The following is a 22,768-nucleotide window of genomic DNA, read 5'->3' on the forward strand; positions in this document are numbered from 1 at the left end:
AACATTAATAAGTCAGAAAAGAAAACCAAAGTAGGACACTTCTGATCTAATTGATTTGTTTTGTCCTAGTGGCAGAAAAACTAACTCTGCTTTACTGTCTTAGTACAGATGAATACCAAAGAAAGAAGCCTTTAATTTTGGCTCTATTTATTAGACAAGCAGAGGAATAAATGTTAGCCAAGTATGATACTAAATCTTTAGGGGAGGAGGAATAACTTGTCAAGCTATAAACTATTTGGTAAAATAAACTGTAAAAATGAATTGTCAATATTTATTTGTCAGAATCTTTACACTTTTTTTTTTTTTTTTTGTGGGGTTGGGGGGGGTGATGATGTTTTGCAACAATCATCTGCCTGGCAGAGAAGGAAATTATTCTGTAAGGAACTAGGGAAGCCTTACGTCCTATTGATTTCTATCCTGTGCCTTGTATTTTCACCTATTTTCTCACTCTTATTTCCTATGGCATACTCGTCAGGCAAGAGGCAACATGGCTAATTCAGTCATACTGGCCAGCCAATATTTGTTGGGTTTACTGTAACTCCCAAACAGAGCACTGTTTTGAGTATTCCTTATCTTCTCAGTCCAAATTGTCATAATCTGCGGAGAAAATTTGCCGGTTGCTCCAAAGGAGGTCAGGAGGAGTCATCTTAGGCACACAGCCGGACAGGCAGCACGATTTCCTACAGCTCTTACACTCAGGAAGCCAAGGGTCTCCTAGGAATCACAGTAGATTGCTAAAATTTATCCATGGTGTTAGGCTGTAGTTTAATTCACTGTGTTGGGTTGTCTGACCTATTTGCTATAATGTATTTGATTGTAATTATAATGCAGTGATTATAGTCTTAATTTCTCACTTAAACTAGATTTCTTTTACCTCCTTTGTTTTTATGCTGTCTGATCCTGTTCAGATATTAAGCTCTGTCTGTGGATGTGTATAGTATATGTGAGTGTGAGAAGAGATGCTTTCTTTTAGTGGAATTAAATTTCGAAGATTAAAATTTAGCAGTTTTCTTTTTCCTTATCTTTTCATAAAGACTTGCACTAATCCTACCATAATATTTCCAGAAGGTGACTGGGGGAATATACACTTTGATTAATGTTTGTTTAATGCAGCATTATCTATATTATTCATGTGTTTTATTCACATTAAAACTGTGCCTATCAGCTCATTTTCATGTTGAGTAATCAGATCTAGTTGAATGAAGAAGGTGAGCATTAGTGGACTAAGTGACTTCTTAAGTATAGTGAAGGACAGAACAAATACAATGACAGTGCACTGTGTCTTCTCCAGTATTATTCTGTGTAACAGTGGTCACACATTGTGGTAAACATCTTTGTTTCCTTTGGAGAGCTTTGATATTTCTTGCAAGTCTTCCTAATGCCTACATTTAGATAGTAGTCTTCTCATGCCACCTCTGAACACAATACCAGGAGTTGTTGCCTTATGAGTGAGGGTAGCTAAAACTAGGGAAAACATTTAAGTCTATATTTCAAGAGAATTTGTGGAGCACTAACTAGTATTTGTCAAATGTAGATCTTAAGACGGAAAGATAATTTATGTGTTTCAAGTTTTGGTTTTTTTCGTCTGTATAGTACAGACAATATGGTAGCCAAAGACATGAGATCATACGAGAATGCTGTTTGTGAGAAAAATACATTAAGCATTTGAGTCAATGTGTAAAATATTAGAGGAGAAATAAGAAACACTACATAAAGTAGCATTGATCTGCCTTTAGGAAGAAGTGTACTATAATTCTGCATTTTGTCTTATAGGTACATCATCCCAGCTTTGCAGAGGTCTGATGCTGGCTTTTATCAGTGTGTCGTACGAAACAGGATGGGGGCATTGCTGCAAAGAAGATCTGAAGTTCAAGTGGCATGTATGTTTGAATGGAAGTTATTCTGTGATTTTTTTTGTGGGTAAAAACCCAATATACCAGTAACATTTGCTAGCCTGAAAAGTTCTTAGAGAACCTATTAAATAAATTTTAAAATTATTGCATCACAATATAAAAGTTTCACATTTATTCTAGCTATCTTCTGGGAAACAGTTCAAAGTGGTGCAACATTACGTCTTTAGAGCAAGCTTTGAGCCATTCAGAGCCATCAAACCAAGATTCTTTGGGCACAGCTGTAGCATGAGAAAACTATTATACCTTTCCCTGAAATACGCAGGGATTAAGAAAGGCCATATAGCGCAAAGTAAACAATCAATCAAAACAAACCAAACAAATAAAAAAGCCCAGAGGACTGTAGAGGCTATCTGAAAGAACACCGTATTGTGGAGATAGCTCCATGAAGATTTCAGATCATAATTCTTGTGATACGAAATAAGCAGTTGTTTCACAGCGAAAACCTTGCTAACCAAACTTTAAAAGTCTGAACCAAACCCTCCAATGTTTGTACCTCTTCAGTTTGTACTATGCAGAATTTTTCAGATATCTAACTTCCATTTGGAAATGTTAAATTGATTTTCTCAGGAGCTAGTTAACATGACCTAATGATCGCATACTCTGATTTTCTTTTTTTTCAGTTAAGATATACAAAATATAATCCAAGTAACTTGTGTGGAAATAATCATAAAATTCGGCCTTATTCTTTTTTTCAAAGTAAAAACATAAAAAACAATTTTGAAAGACAGATTTGTATACTGTGTGTAAGCAGTCTGATACATGGATCAAATTTCTCTTCCTCAGGGTCAATAACTGGAAATTCAGTAGTAGCAAGTGTCACTTGATAAGTGTAATTTAGATAAATTGAATTATTTATTAGAAACCCAAGTCCAAGGAACTGATAGATGTTAATCACTATGTCTTAAGGGAAATTACATGGAATTTCTTGTGTTTTTAAAATAAAAACAGTTGCAAATGATGCTATGTAAGTTTTGGTGTCATGTTAACCAGTTTACTGTATTACAGTAAATTCTGTGACTATATCTGTAATGTCAGTAATATCAGTAATTTTATGTTTGATCTCTTAGTGGTGGTGTTTCAGAGATGCTGGGAGCTCATGGAAAAATTCGCTGCTGCTAATATGGGGTTTTCCTTCCCTGCCTTGTAGCAGCCCTTATGCCCCTGCTCTATACTCCTCCTAGTGATCTTGTACTCGCTCTGACATGTGTCAGACCCTTGCAAATACTTTTCTGATTATTCTTCTTCTGTTTTAGTGAATTATATCAGGTCACAGAGGATCTAGAGAAAGCTGGTGTGAGGGAGCATAACTGAGTGGGGTGGGGGACCTCCAATGAGGCTAAAAGGGGAAGATGGAGCAGGGGAAGGTGAGGGGGAGATGCTTCTCGTTCTGCAGCAGTGAGCTATTAGATTAGCCTAGAGGCCTCTGGAGTTGCATCTACAGGTGCGGTTTCAGGGGACAAAGGCTTTGGTAGCAGTACCAGAGAAACATATACACATTTTCTCCTCCATCCCACTAATCGTTCCTGCTCTTGTATTTCAAAGTAAAAAAGAAACAATTATTTTGTAGGATTTGTCAAAATAGTTCTTTCCCCCCGCCCCAATCTGATTCCCTATGCAGCTGTACAGGCGGTTGTATGGGCAATGTGGAGGGAGCAATTCTTGAGGAAGTACTTGTGGGAACGATAGTGAGAAGGAGGCACAGGAATACTTTACCTTGATACTGCTGCTAAAGAATTTTGTCTTCTGAAAAGACAGCTTTATTCCCCTCTGAATGAGGGAAAGATTTGCAGTGAAGTGTTTTGTTTCTCCAGGCTCTTTGTGTGTGTGCGTTTGGTTGTTCTTGAGAGAGAAGGAAGTGTAATTGTTTGATTTTCTTCGGTTTTAATTTTTTTCCCCATTTAATTTGTAGTTCTGCATTGCTGAACAAGACTAAAAAGCTATCTCTTAAGACTTCTCTGTCTGAATGAAGCAGTTTATTTATTTATTTATACTGATAAATATACTGAGACAAAGCAAAGGAGATCTTGAAGACTTAGGAGACCTTTGGCCTTGAACCCATAGTGACCTGTATGGCTTCTATAGTGAAACTTGTCAGTCAGACTTGCACTTTATTCCCACAGATTAAAGTGTTTTCTACAAGTTTTAAATATCTTCTTTCTCCTCTACCCAGGGTTGCTACTGATACCATGTGATTGTTTTCTGTATTTTAATGTTTTCGATCTAAATTAATTGGCATAAGATGTGTGTGAAGTACCTGATATTTTACCATATTTTACCTCTGGTTATTCTTGAAAACATGTCAGAAAGCAACTTTCCAAGGGATTACTTAAGTAATCTCATCCAGTCATCAAGAGTTACGGGGAACTGTATGTTAGATGTTTAACTGAGAAGGGTTCACAGGAAATGAACTATTTTTGCCACTGGATAGAGGATGCTTCCCAATACACTTAAACTCCAGATCTGTAGTGAAAAATTGAAAGGCACAACGATAATGTGCACTGAGAAAGATCTGAGGTGTTTTCAATGTCCTAGATCTCTGAAGTAGCAGGGAACTTGTTACATAATTTTAAAAATGTTCTCAACACATGCTAGCGTATTACTTAACTGAATGGGAGCAGATATTTGTGAGAACTGCTGAGTAAATCTTAATTACAGAATGGGCTTAGAAACTCTTGGATTGTGAAGACTAAAATAATTGTATGACAGTGAAGTTAATTAGATCCACCTATGTGGCTTGAAACTTCTTTTCAAGTAGATGATCTGATTACAGTTGTAAGAAATAGGGAGTAACAGAGGAAGTACAATGCTGATTATGTCTGAATAAATAACTTGAAAATCACAAAGGTGATTAAACTTTCTTTAAAATACCATGTGTTTTTAATTTCTGCTCTTCTTCTGTCTCTTCTCATCTCCTGCCATCCACAGACCTGATGGTAGTCTTCTATTTTTCAGTGTCCTTTGCATCCCTCTCTGCAGCAGAGAACTTGTAAAGAGCCCTGTGGTCCTTAAAGAAGGAAAAAAAAAAAGAAGGGGGAATTCAGTGGCAGAATCCAGAATAGTTCTCTGTGTGTGTCAGTTTCTTGGTTTAAAGCACATTAAAATGCATAGAAGTTCTATGGAGGGTGAATAAGTAGGAGCCTACAGCCCTGTTTATTTTAATGGGTAGGAGTATGATACAAAAAGCACAAGAAAAACAAGAAGAAAATGATCACTGAGCTTTTACAAGGACTCCATAGGTACATGAACTTGTCTATGAAATAAAACCTTCAGAGACAGAGGTTCCGCAACTGTAGTTTTCTTTCTTCCATTAAAATTTTTGTTAAAGGCTGCTTTTTAATACTGATGCCCTTATAAATGTCAGGGATCTAGAGGCACCATTTAAATTGAAGTATAGTGCGAGAAGGAGTAATAGCTACCAACGTGACTATAGCCTTGCAATTTTGATATCCATTTGGATATAATGGCTTACTTGCATAGATCTGACTATACATTGGTTTGACTGCAAGTGATACAGCTGCCTGTCTGTTTGTGTAGCTATGGATAAGAGGATAAAAAGAAAATTGGTGACCAAAAATCTGATAAAATTATGTACACCATTTGCATTCCTTTGCATTGCACAGGAATTTCTTTTATATTGTGCAAGGATTTAATTAAATAAAAAAAAAAACAACAACAAACAAACCTCCATTAAAATGTCACTTTCGGTTAAAAACAGTTATTGCAAAAGAACACTGAGGCCATGCAGTACTGCTGACTGATGCACTTCTTGGGTGCACTAGCAGCACTTGAATTTGCCTTATGTTCATCCAAACCTGTATTAATCAAAACTGTCTCATGATCTGTAGTGTCATATTGACTAATTATGGCAATGCCAATGACTGTCGTAAACCACAGTTATTTCTCTGTCTGCTGAAGAGAAATGGGGAGAGACACTAGAACTTCCAGGACTTTTAGCATATTTTTTTTCTTTGCAGATATGGGAAATTTCATGGATACAAACCAGAGAAAAACAGTGACTCAAGGTCAAGCTGCAGTTCTGAACTTCCTACACATACTCAGCTATCCAAGACCACAAGTGACATGGTTTAGAGACGGGCACAAGATTATACCAAGCAGCAGAATGTAAGTCAAATTAAAGCTCAGAATACCCTCATCCTAAAATGTGATTAATTAAATTTGATAACGCAACTTACATTTAAAGTACACTAATTAAGGTTTAAAGAGAATAAAGTAGCCGTGTTCATACTAAGTTTGAGATAAATGACTATTTTAAGACCATCTCTGAACTTCCTAAGCAGTTTGACAAAAAATTCATGTGATTTTAATGGTCCTGGTGCAGCATAAGGGAGTAGATACGCAGAATGTCTGCACATCCTTCACGCTATTCATTTTCATGATACATTTTGGAAAAGTAAATGTTCATCTCTCAATTACGTTTACTTGAGTGGACTAACTTAATGAATACTGAGATTTTTCTTTTTTAATATATGAGTCTAAGTCTGATTTTTTTTTTGTACATAGAGTTATGCTTCATACTATTTTCCTCATGATAAAATTCTAAATATTGCTTATTTTTTCCTTATCTTTTTAGCCTATAATGACAGTTTTATTTCTTTTTGACTAATTAGCAGCTCATCCACTAATGGCACAGTACTTGCACTTTGATTAGTTATTATCTCAAGGTGTGCTCATTTATCCTTTCCTGAAACAGTTATGAAGCCATCCTGTGTTTTTACCTGCACAGTTTTATTTAGAGACTCACAGGGTTAGCTGTAACATTAAAAAATGCAGATAAAATCTTTTTTTACTGTATTTATTAGAAAACTGTTGCAATGCCAAGAATGTTGGTGGTTATTTTTATCTGTGTATTACATTTTCATATGTTCAAAGGGATAGATGTGCTAGCAACTGATGGTAATGGGATATTGCTAAATTCCGGAAGGGGTGATGAGTCTTTAGAGTTTATATTAGAAAGGGAGAACTCTTCTTGGATTTTAATTTTATTAATTTGTACTGTATATTTTACTGCTGCTTATGTGCATTTTTTAAACCTGAAAGCTAGTATTACAGGCTCTTTGAAACTGTTAAAATTAGTATTGCAGGGATGTGAAGCAACTATGTAATAATTTATGAATAATTTAATAGTAATTTGATGGGAAACAAGCTGGAAGATGAAACAATGGGTTTCTGGGCAATTTCTTGAAGAGAGCTAAGTGACAAATCCCGAGTTATTAACCATTAAGAATCTACTTCCTCCACTCCTGCCACATTACAAATTTTCTTTTGTCAATGCTGAGAATACACAAATCAAAAATTTGCAGATGGTGAAAAAGCCTTGTTATCCAGATATCAGACAGTTTCTTGGGAACTATTATTGGGAAACAGAACAGAGTGACCTAGGCAAGCAAACATGCAATGTCTGAAAATGATATTTGTGTGAGTTCTCTTACAGTTTGGGAAAATTGCAAGTAGACATATGTGTGTCATGTACTCATTAATATAAAATCATAATTTTCATATGGTGTGCTTTACTCTTACTCCTACCCTGTTGTGATTGTTAGGGTAAAATCACTTGTAATTCATAGCACTGTGGTAATGCTTACAAATGGGGAAACTGTAAAACTCTGTTCTGTAGTGGGGGTCAAATACAGCTAAAGGTTTCCACCTATATTTTATTTCCCTGGTCAGAAATTTTGTCTGAAAGGAATTTAAGGACATTTGTCTGGCCTGTGTAGGAATTTCTGAATACTTTTGCAGTAGAAGTACATGTGCTGCAACTGTGAACCTCCTTGGAAGTTTGATATATGTCGTACAGTAAGCCTGATAAGTTCAGGAAGTGACAGGTTTATGGTACACGTACCAATCAGCAGTGCACTCCATGTGCAGTAGGTCTTGCTCCCTCAAAGAATTGGAAAAACCATATAGCATCCACTCACGTATTGCTGCCTGTGAAATTCTAGAAGTAAATATGGCAGCCCTAAAAATACAGGAAACCTGAGACAGGGAGAGGATGCATATAAAACTGTGAAAAATACAAAAATATCTTATGGGAACTGTGTTTCTTATCTGTGGAGCAAGTTGTGCATTTAACATCATGTTTTCTGTACACAAAGAGGGGTATCAATTTAACTGATCAAGTTTAGCAGGTGATCCAGTTAGATTGATGCATCCTGCTAAACTGATCAGTTAAATTGATACAACCACCTTGTATGGATGTTCTTTAAACTGATTAAAAGTACCTTATATTGCTAAATCAATATAAAGCTTTTTTAATCCTCTTAAACAAGCTTACAATGATTTGGCCAAATCAATCAGCTAGTCTGTCAGCTATAATAATGATTTCTAAGAGTGACATTGCTGCAGTGTATGCAGACTGAGGAAATGAGCAGTGCTAAAAACGAGGACAGTAGTGGTGGTTATGGTACCCAATAATTTCTCATTAGTGCCTGTTGAATACAGATGAATTTGGCATTGCCCAATATTTTATCTGTAACAACTTTTAAGAAAACAATTAATTTAAATAGTTGGTCATCCTATCTCTTACTCATGCAAAAGCCTTAATGTACATGTACTTAACACTGCTCCATTTTTATGCCATGGTAATGATCCTGATGCTTATTTACACAGGGCTAGTGTCACCACTAGAATGAATTCATTTTACTGATGTGGAAACAGAGAGTGTGCTGAGTTGTCCTTATGTGAGAAATACGAAAGATCAAAAGTAAGGAGTAGTTTTTAAAAAAAAAAAAAAGATTCTTAAGAAAAAAAATATTCTTAAGATGTTTCAAGGAATGCAATTTAATCGGCTCTACAGTAGGGTTCGCCTAGCAGGTTTAAGGTAGTAAATGCTAATGTCTTTCTCTTTCACTGTTTACCAGTATTTAGGACATCTATGGGTAGGGTTTCTGCCAGCATTCCAAAAGTAGCATGTTTCTAGGAGGCCAAGATAACAGAATTGCTGAACTGTCAAAAAATTCTGGTATCACTCTATTTTAAAGATACTTTACAAAATATCAAATAAGACTCTTATTTGTTCTTTGAGTTTTGTAATAATTATTTATACACATTAACACAGTTGCCAGTTCTAACGGGTCATGGAACCACAGAATAGTTTGGGTTGGAAGGGGCCTTTCTGGAGGGGTTGGACAAGATGACCTTTAATGAGCGGGAACACCTTCAACTGGATCAGGTTCCTTAGAGCCCCATCCAACCTGACCTTGAATGTTCTCAGGGATGGGGCATCTACCACCTCTCTGGGCACCCTGTGCCAGTGTTTCTCTACCGTCACTGTAAAAAATTTCTTCCTTAGATCTAATCTGAATCTATTCTGCTATAGTTTAAAACCATTACCCCTTGTCCTATTGCAACAGGTCCTGCTAAAAAGTCTGTCCCCATCTTTCTTATAAGCCCCCTTTAAGGACTGAAAGGTCGCCATAAGGTCTCCCTGGAACCTTCTCTTCTCCAGGCTGAACAACCCCAACTCGTCCAGCCTGTCCTCACAGGAGAGGTGGTTCTAGCCCTCGGATCATGTTTGGGGCCTCCCCTGGACCTGCTCCAACAAGTCCATGTCTGTCCTGTGCTGAGGACCCCACAGCTGGACGCAGGGCTGCAGGTGGGGTCTCACCAGAGCAGATATTCCTGAATTCTGATGACCAGGTGTAACAAACCTGTAATTTCCTGTTTCTCTTACTGATCCTTAGGCTGGAAAGTGTCAGTTGTTTTGGCTGGGGAAAAAAATGAAAAAGATTCAGCGGAGAGCTTAGGTCTCACCTTTTTTTAGTCAGAATGGTATTCCTACTCTGTGAGTGTGCATGGCTGTGATATTTTCTGGGAGAAAGTTTCCTTTGAGACATAGGAAATTTTTTTCAAACCGCATATTCTGTTTAATTTAACTGGTAGTGAACTCATGGTGGAAGTTTGCAGTAAATAACTATGTATTAATTCCCATTTTAGTGGTGTAGGTGCCATAATATTTTGTTAAAGCCCCCGGATAAAAACAAGAATAGCATGACAAGTTCCTCCTAAATGAGTGGGCATGTGAAGTCAACAAATCCCTGAATAATATATGGATGTAAAACAAATGGCCTGCATATACTCATGGGCTTGTTGTTATAGTTTATGACTTAAGGCAACTAACAAATCTGCAGCAGAGCTAATGTGACATGATGGTGTGTAGTTAAAAATTTAAGTCCTAAAATTTTCTCCAGTGCCCCCTCCTCCCCCCGCCTGCACTTAGTATAGTGTGCATGTATATTCATTTTGGCTTTTGTGCATTATCTGTCACCAAAGTTTCAGCTTGATATTTTGAAGGGGTGTTTCTAGATCATCAAAGGGAAACTGTGTACGTGCTAGAAAAGTATGAAGTGGAGAATTGGAGAGAAGACCAAAAGATCAACAGCAACAGAAGATAAGCAAGGAGAGGAATTAGCTTTTGGGATGTGTTTTATTATTATCTCACATGAAAATTTTCCAAGAAGTTTTAGAAAAGAATTCACGTTACACCTAGACAGATTAACTTTTTCCAAATACACCAGTAGACTAATGTGGAATTGCAACTGCGATATTATGCAGGATCATGACTGATGGGATGATTTCACCTGTTTCCCCTCACATCTTACAGAAAACAACAGCCTCTCTAAAGGTAACTGCATCAAAAGAAATTGCTACTCTGAGATGTCAAGTCTTCAGCTTGCCTTGTCTGGGTGTACTTCATCAGACTTAAAAGCAGAGAGCATTTAACTTTGTTTACACGAGGCATCTACAGTACTTTGGAGAGGCACAAAGGACAGTAGCACCGTTAAAGTCTACAATTGCCTTTCAGTTGTGGTACTGAGGAATTAAATTCTTAGTACTCTTAAAGGATTTTTTTTTTACCTTCCTCTAAGTAAGGGACTTTTCACTGAAAAGGTTCACTCTAGCCATTTATTGTTGATTTCTTCTTTAAGAAGAAAACTTCTACTATAAAGACATTATTACTGTCTTCATTAACTTTTTTGCAGTGAAACAATTTTTTTTTCCCCTAGTAAGCTGCAGTTAGATGAATATTAACTCATGTCGTCTTTTGTTAGTAGAATTATGTCTGACACGAAACAGGAAAGCTCATTTTTGGCATATAAAGGCAATTCTGGGGTGTCCCTTTCAGCTGGGTGGACATTTTGTCACTTAGTTAACTGTTAATGAACCAAAACATTTTACAAATGCGCTTCATTCCACGAGGCTGGGAAGATGAATTGCATTGCCTTTAGGTATACATGAGTTTAATATCTATTTTCTGCAGTAAGAGCAATTCATTATGCATTTGAATGTGTGTGATCATTACTAACTCTTATAGAGACTAAATGTGCTGACGGATTGTGGAATGAAAATATGTTAGGCACAAGCAACCACCAAATATGACTTGCTGTGATTTTGAACACTCATAATTCCTTGCAAATAAGTAAAGCTGGTGCAGACTTACTAGCCATTTGTTAAGATAAAATTTTAAATATATTAATGACAGTGTCAAAAAAAAAAGAGTAGCTGTAGCTAAATAGGCTGTAAAAGATGAGAAAAATTAAAATATCTAGGAATAATACATCAGATGTTGGGCTGATATTTAGCATTAGATTAGGTTTTGCTTTGATGATAGCAGCTCAATGTGTCATGTATACACTTTTCACTTTAAAACAAACATCACTTCATTTTATATGAGCAGTTCTAGTGACAGCAATGCATTTCTCTACAAATACTAGCCTGTCATACAACTTACGTTAGTTGCACATAATTACTTCTCACATACACCAGATAATACTTTAATTAAAATTGTGATGATTAGCATTAGTGAACAATAAATTCAGAGACTGTCAACTCTGCAGTGTATTAGCTGAGCAATACTTTAAAAAAAAAAAAAAGTTTGCAGATCTCTTAAGTCTGCTAACATTACGAAGTGGAGTGACATCTCTCAGCAGCAAGAGACGTGACAGCCTATAAGTTGTTTTTATCTGTCTGTACCTTTTACAGGCTCCATATTAATTTTAAAGTCAGGACCTGAAAAAGAAGAATATTTTGTAGGATTAAATTATTTCCTTAAACTGAAATTCATTAGTATCCTGTTACTCATTTATTTAACCAAACTTCTGCATTGAGTAATTTCAAGTTGAAGGAACAGGCAGCACTAGGAATCATCTTACATAAAATTTTACTGTTATCCCCAAGGCCCATATGCATATGAAAGACTGTAGGGAACTCTCCCATCATCTCTTCAAGTACTCAGTTTGAGTAGTCCTGGATGCTGTCAGTGGGCTGTTTTGAGTATTATTGTCTACTGTGTTCAGTAGAGGAAAACATTAACACCTCAGGGTAAGCAAATCCCAGGACTATTTTCTAAAGCTGTTTGACTTGTCTAGATTCAACATCAATGTTTTTCTCTCTGCTCATAATTTGTTTGCCACAGGTTTTAAACATATGTTTCAAAAATTAATTTATTTAGGCCTCTTAACTTTCAGGGTGAAATCTCGTGTGTTGGTTAGATGAAGGGAGAGGAAGACTGAGTCATACTTGGGGACCACGTATGTGGTGAATACGGGTGTGTAGGAGCAACATACGAGGGATTGCAGGAAGAGGGACAGCAGAAAAAAAATTGCTGCCAAAGAACATGCCTTTTAGCAAGGCTCATTTGGAAGTGGATTCCTCCCAAGAGAGACACTCCGACTGACGAGATGCAAGGCACATTTTGGGATTTGACCAATATGTTTCATTACAAATTTGGACCACAAACCACAGAAGGGTTTTTTAATACATGTTTTTTTTATAAGCCAGGGGAAGTTGCTGCCATTATGCTAGCACTATAAAATCCATATTTTTTGATATAAAAAGAGTGGATGCTTGGAACCGATACTGTGTTTTAATGGGCCTCAGCTGCTCACAGTATCTTGCAGCACAATCTTCAACAGCTGTAAAGTTCAATAAAACTTTAAAGATCACTGTCAAAGAGGAAAATCTGACTGTTGGATATTGTTTTTCCTAAGATGTTCACATTTAAAGAACAAAATCATTTTATGTTTATTAATCATAGATTTGGAATTTGTAAAACAAAGGGAATGGAAGTGTCACTAGAAGGAAACCTTTTTAGTTATCACAGCTTGGAGTAGAAACTGATTTATGAGTTTGTTGCTTTCTGGGGACAAATGTACTCTGAGAGAGAAAATGTGGACTACAAAAAAGCATTAATAACATCACTCTTGGAAAGTGAACTTAGACTGTTTTTAAAAAATTGCATCCACTTTAGAGGGGGGTCAATATGAAGACTCAATGTCACTGTTTGTTGGGGCTCACTTCTTGCATTTAGTGCGTTTCCTAATCAGAACTAATCACGATACTAGGGAAAAATCACAAACACGATTCTTTAACAGCTAATGTGCTTCTATGCAAAAACATTTTTTATGTCCATCTTTGAACTACTTTGTCTCCAAATGGAAATATTTTCATACGCAGCCAAGATAAGACTATTTAAAAGCGTTGCAGTCATTCTTAAGAGCAAAGATGCAAAAGAAAACTGTTGCTTTATGTTTAAAAAGTGGCATTTGTTCGCAAATCCCTGGGAACAATTTATTTCCTATGACCCCTCCCATATTTTTATGGAAATCGATGCAAAATGCTTGTCACTTATCAAAAATAGCATAAAGTAATGTCTTATGTATGCCAATTAACTTTTATTAATCAAAACTGACTGAAGTAAAATGTATCTGTCAGTACTTCTGGCTGTTTACTAAAAGGATTATTAATTTTCTTGCTGTGCAGAAATACTGTCTTTCCTCATGATTCTAGTGGATTTTTATATGATGTGCAAAGGTGTTGAGACATATAAGTTTGTAATTTTATAATACAGATTTATGTTGAATTCTTTTAAAAGCCTATCATTTTGGCAGATTTACTTTCATACTGAAAACTGTTGTGTGATTCAGGAAGAAAAAAAACCCACAGAACTTTGCACTCTGGGGATGTATTGTGGCTTCTGTGGTTGATTTGCATCAAGTCTACTTTGCTAACAGTATTCAACTTGAATTTTAAGAATTTGGTACATGGAAGCAAATGTGAAGCAGACCTTACGTTAATTAATGCTGCAGAGAAAGGAAGAGGCTGGCAGCCTGCCTATGGCTTATCTCTGATCCTTAGTTGTGAGTGGAATCTTTAGCTGGTTTGTGTTTTGCCTTCATCTAACAGATTCCAAATTAATTTAAATAAATTGTAAATGCCCTGTCTGAAATTTCATGGGTCTGTCTGATCTGTATGAGAGGGGCGATTTTTGGCTCTGGTGAAACTTTGTACAGGTATCTTGCAATTAGAAGTGAGAAAAAAGTCAAACTGTGCCAATATTAATACGAAATCTATTTGTCTGCTGCATGTTAGCACTACCTTGTATTTTTTAATATATGCCTGTGGCTATTTTTACATATTACACAAATCTGTTGTTTTACATGTCAGGACCAACTCTAGACGTGGACAAACAAGGCATCTGTTTATTGGGATGACCACAGTTATCACTTGCTTGCTCAATTTTATTGTCTTTGCGTTTCCCTCTCAACTTCTGTCACTAGAGTGGGGACCGAGTAGAACAGGTCAGCCTGCGTTTCACTATAGCAGTGGCAAGGTGAAAGGAAAGAAAGGGAAATGCTGGAGGATGTCTGTGCCTCTCCTTCCCTTCCACCTGACTGATACATGCACAGAAATGAAGAAAACCATAGTTGGGTCAAGCCAGGTGCATGTGTGGAGTCTGTGGATACTGGGAGAGAGATGGATTGTGTTGTTTAATCCTGCTGGAGGAAAGAAAAGACAGAGAGAGTAACTTAGAAGGTGGCGTGGCCTGGGGAAATGGTTGTAAATTCTAGTAGAAGGAGAGGGTGGATGAGGGAGGAGTTGGGAAGACTGTGGTCTGGGAGTGGTGGTCTCCAGCTTTCACTCACGTGGCAGAGGGAATGCCAGTGTCCTGAGAGTGTGGCCCGTGCTCGTGTCACCATCTTATTGTGAAGCCTCGTAGGAGCAAAAGTCAGCCTCCCCACAAGATCAGAGAAGCCCCCACACCTGTTCTGTGAGCTGCCTCATTCTTCTGTAATTTCTTCCCCCAAAACCTTACTGACCCTCTCAAGCCAAACTCACATCACAAACCCCCACATTGCCACTGATACCTCTCAGACATACGTCCCCTATGGACCTACCCTCCGGTCACTGGAAAACTGAATGTTGCCAACATTTTGTCTTGGTTTGTAGTGGCTAATTTGTAGGACGGGAACCTAATGTGTAATTGACAAATTCATAGCTCAAAAAGCAGAAGAAATACCTAGCAATTGCTAGCTTGTGTGATCCTGGCTACTTGTATTCTCAAAATAGAGGTATAAAGGAGACCTTATTTAGGAAAAGCACCTGAAAGCATTATAGCTAAGATCTTTACAACAACATTTTGTGTATTTTTCTCCAAAACCTCAAAGGTTATTCACTTATTAAAATAGAGTTTTGCTAGGTTTTGCTCAATGATTTTTCAAGAAACTGCATTTGCTGTTGTCATTCAGCAACCAATACCATTTGCAAGAATTTAAACAACTCTGTTGCTGTCTGCCAGCTGCCATGTGTTCTTTTCCTACTCCCAGCGTAATACCTCTTCGCTGGAAGAAGAGTGCAATACTTTCATAATAATCACTAGTTCAAATCACTGATTATTTTAAAACATCAAATCTCATTTTTGGCAATCCATCATCTGTTTCCATGGGAACTGAAACTGGCCTTAGCAGCAACAAGAAGCAGAGTTTATTGGGATACTTATAAATGTCAATGGCTGTTGTTAGACAGCTGCATTTTGTGTTTACCCAACAGATATTGCAGCAGCAACCTCATAATACACTTTTAAAATTCTATGTACATTTCAATTTATTTATATTTTTTTCATATTTTTCAAAACTTTACAGAAATGTTATGATCAAGGAGAGAGAAAATGTCAATAATCTCCAACATATGCCATCAATATTGGATGTTTACTTCAAGTGTCCTTACGGTTCTTTTAACTAGGACTGTGATAAAAGAGAATGGAAAAATGTCCTGCCCTGAGGGGGCAAAAGATAGGTGGAGGCTCCCGATTTTAAGGGTGTCAGGTAGAGTATTGTCCCTTGGTAATATTATCCCAGAGTTTCTGCTTGCCAAAGTCTTATTTCCTCCATACCTTTTGCCCCAGAACAACTATTTCCCCAAGTCTGCGGCTCATCTTCCTGCTCCAGAGCTTAAATTCTCTTAATTTTTGCTGTTTCAGAGCTCCGTGAAACTTTTCTGTCTGTAATTCCTGCTTCCCAACTATTTCTGTCATCCACAGCCACGTTCTCAGGCTGTTCCCAGCTCAGACATATCCCCTTCTCCTCGCCTCTCCACTTAGGCACCACGTTACCTTTCCAGGTACTCTCATTAATACCTCCCATCAAAGCTGTTGCCTTATGTCCCCCCAAGTTTTTCCTCTTCTTTGCCCAAACCTTCTACCAAAGTTTCCCTACCTGCTCTGTTACCGTCTCTGCAGGACCCCTAACGCAGGGGTCCAGGACTTGCTGCTTGACTCCTGTCCAGACAACGCTGCTGCTCCCAGTCCCCTTCCTCTGCTGCTGGCCCCATCTGCTGTCCTCTCCTCGGCAAGTGTGGCCAGATGCACTCATCCTGCTCCTTGGTGTTCCCTGCATAATGAAAGCGTTAGCTTTGATTCTGGAAGACAAGCAGAAATCTGGATAGAGTCTGCACTGACCATACATCAGCACAGACAGTTGTCTGAGAGGAAGAAAAGGAGGCAAATCTAAGAAAAATGGTATTCGTATAAACACCACCATTTATAAACCCCATTTACCAAATTAGTAAGTATTAGAGTATCAAAGAGAATAATTGGGCAACTAATTGAATATAGTATTAATATGCATATCTAGCCGGCTTTTTTTCTTTTCTTCCAACTGCTTTAGAATGAAAACCATTATGTTTATAGCTTGTCATTATGTTGCTTCAGAAGCGAGGCAGCCATTTAAGACAAATAGCGAATCTTGAAAAGCTGTTCTATTACCAGACCTTACACCAAACAAACAACCCTATCATCTTCTCCCATCTTCTAATACTATTTTTGTCATCACAGCTGGAAGTTGGTTTACAAGGAAGTATTTTGGGGCAAAATAGATCATATATACTAATAAACGTGCTGGAACAAAATTGAGGATGATTTGTCTTGCTAAATAGGAGGAGAGAGGGAATTGTTAGATGTTCTGTCTAGTACTGAGGTACAAGGGGAGAAATGCTGATTTCCCCCAGCTTTCAAATTCTCTCTGAAGAGTTTACACTAACATGAAACATCTCATAAAACTACTGGAGAAGCTAGCAAAAGCATTCCCTAACCCTGCTTGTCAGGTACTCATACACTCGATCTTACTTGGTCAAATTTAGATAAATTAACTGTCCTTTAGTAAAATGACACAGTTCTTTGATTTGTTGGGTGATCCCAAAATAAAAGTACTCTAGCGCCAATTCTGCTGCAGGCCTGGCTAGTCTTTAGGTCTTTGATGGTACCCCTCATCGCAAACTCTTTCTGTCCCAAGTGTAAAGTGTGTGGAGGTTAGTGGAAGTGCCTGGAAAATTCTCAGTTCTTGTTTCTTTGTGTTGTCTGTGCTTTCACAGGAACTGCTCTCAGATCATGTAATACACCGTTGCAATATTTACCACAAAACCCACTTTATAAACTAAATACCTGTCCTCACATCTTCATGTATGCTTGTTTATGAATAATTTATTCATGTTTAGCATAATTATGAAATAATCAAGCTATATTTTCCGAGATTAATTTGTCTACATATATACGTGTAGTTAAAAACATGCTGCAACACAACAGCATTATCTGAAGAGTAAATGAATTTATTTTTAAGAAACCTTTTAGCAGCAGAAATGAAAATACCTTGAAGAGATGTTGTAAATAGGCCTTTTATTGTATGTTGATGATTTAAAAATTCCAGTACAAGAAATAAACTAATCTGTCACTGATAATTTAATAAAAACAGGGAGTTAGCAACATCTTCTTCTTTCAGTGAAATAAAGAGAAGTGGTGGCTTAATGTTTTAATGCCTGATAGCTTCTAATCTATAGCTGTCAGCATTAATTTCACTAAATAAAAAAATTTATGGTACTGAAGGTTCACTAATCAAGATTCATAAGGGTAAAATTTCAGTTGTCATCCTCTTGTCTCTTTGGGAGGCCACTTTTATTCAGGAAAGAATTCCAGAATGGGAAAAAATACCAAGCATAAAATGGAAAAACTAGTGTGTAAAATATACCTCATGTTCTCTCATGAAGCCTATAGAAGTGATACTGGATGAATAAAGAACCTGAATGTAATTCCTGATATTTTTATTTAAGCAAAATTATCTCATTGGTAGGAAAATTTCTGATTGAGGAACACCTTTTAGAGTTCTCTTTCTCGTTGGGAGATGATAGTAATGAATTATGGGGTCTCTGAAACTGCTGTCATCTACTCTGAAGCCTACTGCACCCATTGGGATATTCACTTAATCTGTTCTAATGCATTCTGTTACTGGTAGCTGTGAATTTTGATCATTTCTATAGTAAAATATGTACGTTCATCAAATGCAGTGCTTTTTTGTTCTTTTGATAGGTTTGTATTAGATAGCACAGACAGGTTGTTTTACACCAAACCCAAGGATGACACATTGTATTTGCTGCACTTTGTTTTATATATAACTTCAGTAATATAAAGAGCATATGCATGATGTAAAATGGCCAAACATTACAACAGGTCTAAGCTACCCAACTAGGTGGCGGATGATTTGCTAATAGGAAGTTTAGAAATGTAAGCTATTACTTCATTTATGCCTCTGAAATAACATAATAATAAAACCTTCCTTTGTATAACATCAAAGTACTTTCTAAAGAGTCACATTTTTTACTCACATGCAGACCTTAAAAAAAAAAAGTCTGTTGGGTCTTTACTCACATGCAAGTGCTGAATACCTTTTATTAAACTCCAAAAGGGATTTACCAGAATTACAAAAAGGACTGTGAACTTGCGCTTTATAAATGCTAGTACAAAATCCAGTATTTTAATAGGTTTTTTAAATTTACATTTTTAAGTATAGTGCATTGAGTGAGCTTTGAAGGTGCACCCTCTCACTTTGACATTTACTTTCTGTTCCAGCAGTTCCCTACTCCTTTAATACAGTCACACTTCAGAAGCACTTTGTACTTCAAGCTTTTAACTATCATAGATTATTTTACCCTGTGCTATGCTAGCCATGAAGTGGAGGGGAAGGTACACAGGGCAGAGGTATGCGGAGGCTGGAGTATGGTCAGGTAGGGAAATAGCAATCTTTAGAGCTGTAAAATACTGCCTCCCCAACCCATGTCATGACCCAACACGGTCCTCCTTCGCAGAGTCCTGGGCAAGTGAAGAACCCAGGTCTTCTGAGTCAGTCTCAATTCTGTGGTATCAGTGGCATTTTAACTTAAGTGAATGTAGTGAGAAGAATCAGTGGCAATATAACTGAAGAGAATAAAAATGGAAACCTTTCTAGAATAGCTCAAAATAGAACAAACCACAAGAGAAGATTTAGTTGCCTACTCATTTATATGAGAATTGTTCACAGCCGTTTTGGTATGTGAATGGCTTATGTTATTCTTTCCAAAACCCCATACTGTTTTACATTAGTGTCCTGGTTTCGGCTGGGATAGAGTTAATTTTCTTCATAGTAGCTAGCATAGTGCTGTGTTTTGGATTTAGTACCAGAAGAATGTTGATAACACTCTGATGTTTTCAGCTGTTGCCAAGTAGTGCTCAGACTACTCAAGGACTTTTTGAGCTTCTCCTGCTCGGCCAGGTGCATAACAAGTACAGCACAGCTAGCACAGCTGACCCAAACTGACCAAAGAGCTATTCCATACCACAGAACGTCATGTTCGGGGGGGTCAGTCGGTTGGTCAGTCATGGCTCGGGGACTGATCACAGCTCAGGATGGGCTGGGCATCGGTCGGCGGGTGGTGAGCAATTGCAATGTGCATCATTCGTTTTGTATATTCCTCGGGATGGGCTGGGCATCGGTCGGTGGGTGGTGAGCAATTGCATTGTGCATCATTCATTTTGTATATTCTGTATATTCTGTTATCATTCTCATTATTACTATTATTATTATTTTCTCTTATTAAACTGTCTATCTCAGCCCTCGGCTCTAACCTTTTATTTTCTTTCCAATTCTCTCCCCCATCCCACTGAGGGAGGGGGTAGTGAGCGAGCGGCTGCGTGGTGCTGAGTTGCCAGCCGGGTTAAACCCCGACAATTAGTTAACACTTGTTTTTCCTTTTAACCTTCCTTGAACTGTCATGAGTAGATAAATACTGCTTTGTGCTTTGCAATTTTGCCATATCACAATTTAATCATTCAACATCAGCCAGTTATAGAAGTATCGGGATTGTCCAGACTTAACTCTGCCAAACTCTGAACTGACCATTTGTATGTAGTAGGTTTTTCTACCTCAGTCAAAATTCTAATCCATCTCATTATTTTGCATCTTATTCTAGGAGATTGTGGTTTTCTTAATAACAGTTTATTAGTTTTTGAAAGTTCTAACGTAGTACCATGTAGTTCTCCTTCACCCACTCCTTTGTTGATACAACTTCGCAAAATTAATAAGGCTGTAGTATAAGTTCATTTCATTTTTTAATAATTGTGAAAACTTGTGGTATTCTTGGCAGACTTGGGCACTTAATGAGTCCTTGAATCATTTTGATTACTGTACTCCAAGCATGATCCCTGCATAGCATTTTAATAGAACAGTGCTAAACCGTGTACTTCTCTTTAAGCATGTGATGAACTTACTGCATTTATTTGCATAAATATTTATAGGATCTGGTCTCTGTTTGAAGATCTTAAAAGCATATTTTAGTTAAGCATTGTTTAATTGAATAAACAGCTTTTGCAAGAAACCCTCATTCCTATATGCAACAGTTCTTTGAAAAAGTTGCTGGGCAGTAAAGCAAAGCAACACAGTTGGATTTTAAAGGCATTTATGATGCAATCACTTGACTGTACTCTAACGGTCCATTATAAATTTAGAGGGTCCCTTACATTTTTATAAATCTCTCAACTTCCCTTCAAGGTTCCAAGATGAAAAGAATTGTGTTACACATAGCAACTGCTTAAACTGAAATGAGATTTATACTTTCATAAAATTCAGGCCACTGCTTCTACATGAAGAAGTTTGATTTCTGTAATGACTTCTGTGTAGAGTGGTCAAAGATTTGAGAGACTGGAGCCATGCATCCGTGTTTTCCTGGTAACATTTCTAACCAAATGTTGCAATGAACAAACTATTTTCCTACATAGACTGCTGAGCAGGAGTGAACTGTATCACTTGAAATCTCTACTTTAATTTCCTTTATTTGTAATGCAGACACCTGCCTATTGAGTAGTGTTGTTAATAGTGAAGATAATATTAGGTGCCCTAAATAAGGACAAAAAAATGCCATTACAGATATCTATTTGCATATACTCACATAGAATTGTCAAATATAACTGGTCAAATCTGTGCAGGATACAGAAACAGAAGAAATCCAGAGAATGACAAGGAAATGTCCTAATATTTTAAGACTATGGAAAGACAATTGTACCATGTCTTGTACTTTGTGCATCTAAAGTTGCCTTCCTGGTGACTGGAATAGAATTTGCAGCCATTTGCAATGGCTTTAGAAAGGCTTTATTGAGCACAGCATTTGAATCATGAAAGACATAAGGGAAATGTCTGGGGTTTGGTTTTTGGTTTTGTTTGTGGTTTTATTTTTTTACCATTAGTTGTATCTGTGATACGTTCAGTAGATTTACATAAATGTTTATTTGTGTGTTTGCACTCAAGTTTTGGAATATTGCAACTCCTGGAAGATTTTCAGATCAAATGCTCTAGGTGCAGGTAACCACCTCTTTTTCCTTTGGATCATCCTATGTTATTGTTAACACTTAGCTTTATGAAAGCTAAAATAATGGTAAAGGTAATGAAATCTCATGCTTCAGGGCATATGCTAATACTTACAAATCTACTTGTTTTGCGAGAATAATTAGTTAATATGTGTACAGCATATAGAATATAAGTAATTTTAAAGTTATGCCAAGAGCTGCTACAGATGGTTCATCTGTGGAACTCAAGAGTTAATTTCTCCTGTATACAGTGTACAAATTAAGAACAACATTAGGTTGTTTTAATCATCTGTATTTGTTACTGACAGATCATTTATCCCATATATGCTACATTTAGTATGTTTAAAAACCAGCTAGTCCTGGTTAGTTTGCTCATCATGGCACAACTTGAAGTACTAGCCTGGCTATGTCCACATAAGATCTTAGCCGCTTGATGAACTCTGGGAAGCACCCTTAAATGCTTTATATTCATACTAGGAACCTTCAAATAGTAGTCTAGACCTAGGGCTCTGGCCCTTCACTGTTTTTTCTTGCAAGGGTGTGCTAATATCTATCAAAAGATCAAATGTGGTTTAAAATGTATGCTGCAAAATTTCCAGAGCCTGGAAGGGAGGATTTATATTAGGGAGATGAAAACTGAAGCTGGAATATATACATAAAGTAAAAGAGTGGGTGTTCACAGGCAAAGTTTTGAATAGTTATGGTAGATTGGTGGTAGGAAGTCAAAACCAACCAGTTTTTCATCTATGCTCATTCAGTGGAAAAAGGTTATTCTTGATACACATTGTAAATAAAGACAGAACAAGAGAAAATGCATTCCAGAACTTGCTCAGGGATAGTAACCTTTACTGAAATTAGAGGAAGGGTGGACTGTTTTAACTGATCATTTTAGTTTTTC

General features: G+C 37.1%; 1 protein-coding gene across 2 annotated transcripts in view; it reads left to right on the forward strand.

Moving 5' to 3' along the window:
- SDK1 (sidekick cell adhesion molecule 1) overlaps positions 1 to 22,768 on the forward strand; it is a 419,730-nt gene that overhangs the window by 122,778 nt on the left and 274,184 nt on the right. For both annotated transcript variants that reach the window (XM_035901353.1, XM_035901352.1), the window contains exons 3-4: positions 1,774 to 1,880; positions 5,888 to 6,035. In XM_035901353.1, the coding sequence (XP_035757246.1) occupies positions 1,774 to 1,880; positions 5,888 to 6,035 (255 nt within the window). The remainder of the gene's footprint in view (positions 1 to 1,773; positions 1,881 to 5,887; positions 6,036 to 22,768) is intronic.

The sequence above is a fragment of the Egretta garzetta genome, unplaced genomic scaffold, assembly GCF_000687185.1.
Source record: "Egretta garzetta isolate BGI_Z169 unplaced genomic scaffold, ASM68718v1 scaffold299, whole genome shotgun sequence".
NCBI lineage: Eukaryota > Metazoa > Chordata > Aves > Pelecaniformes > Ardeidae > Egretta > Egretta garzetta.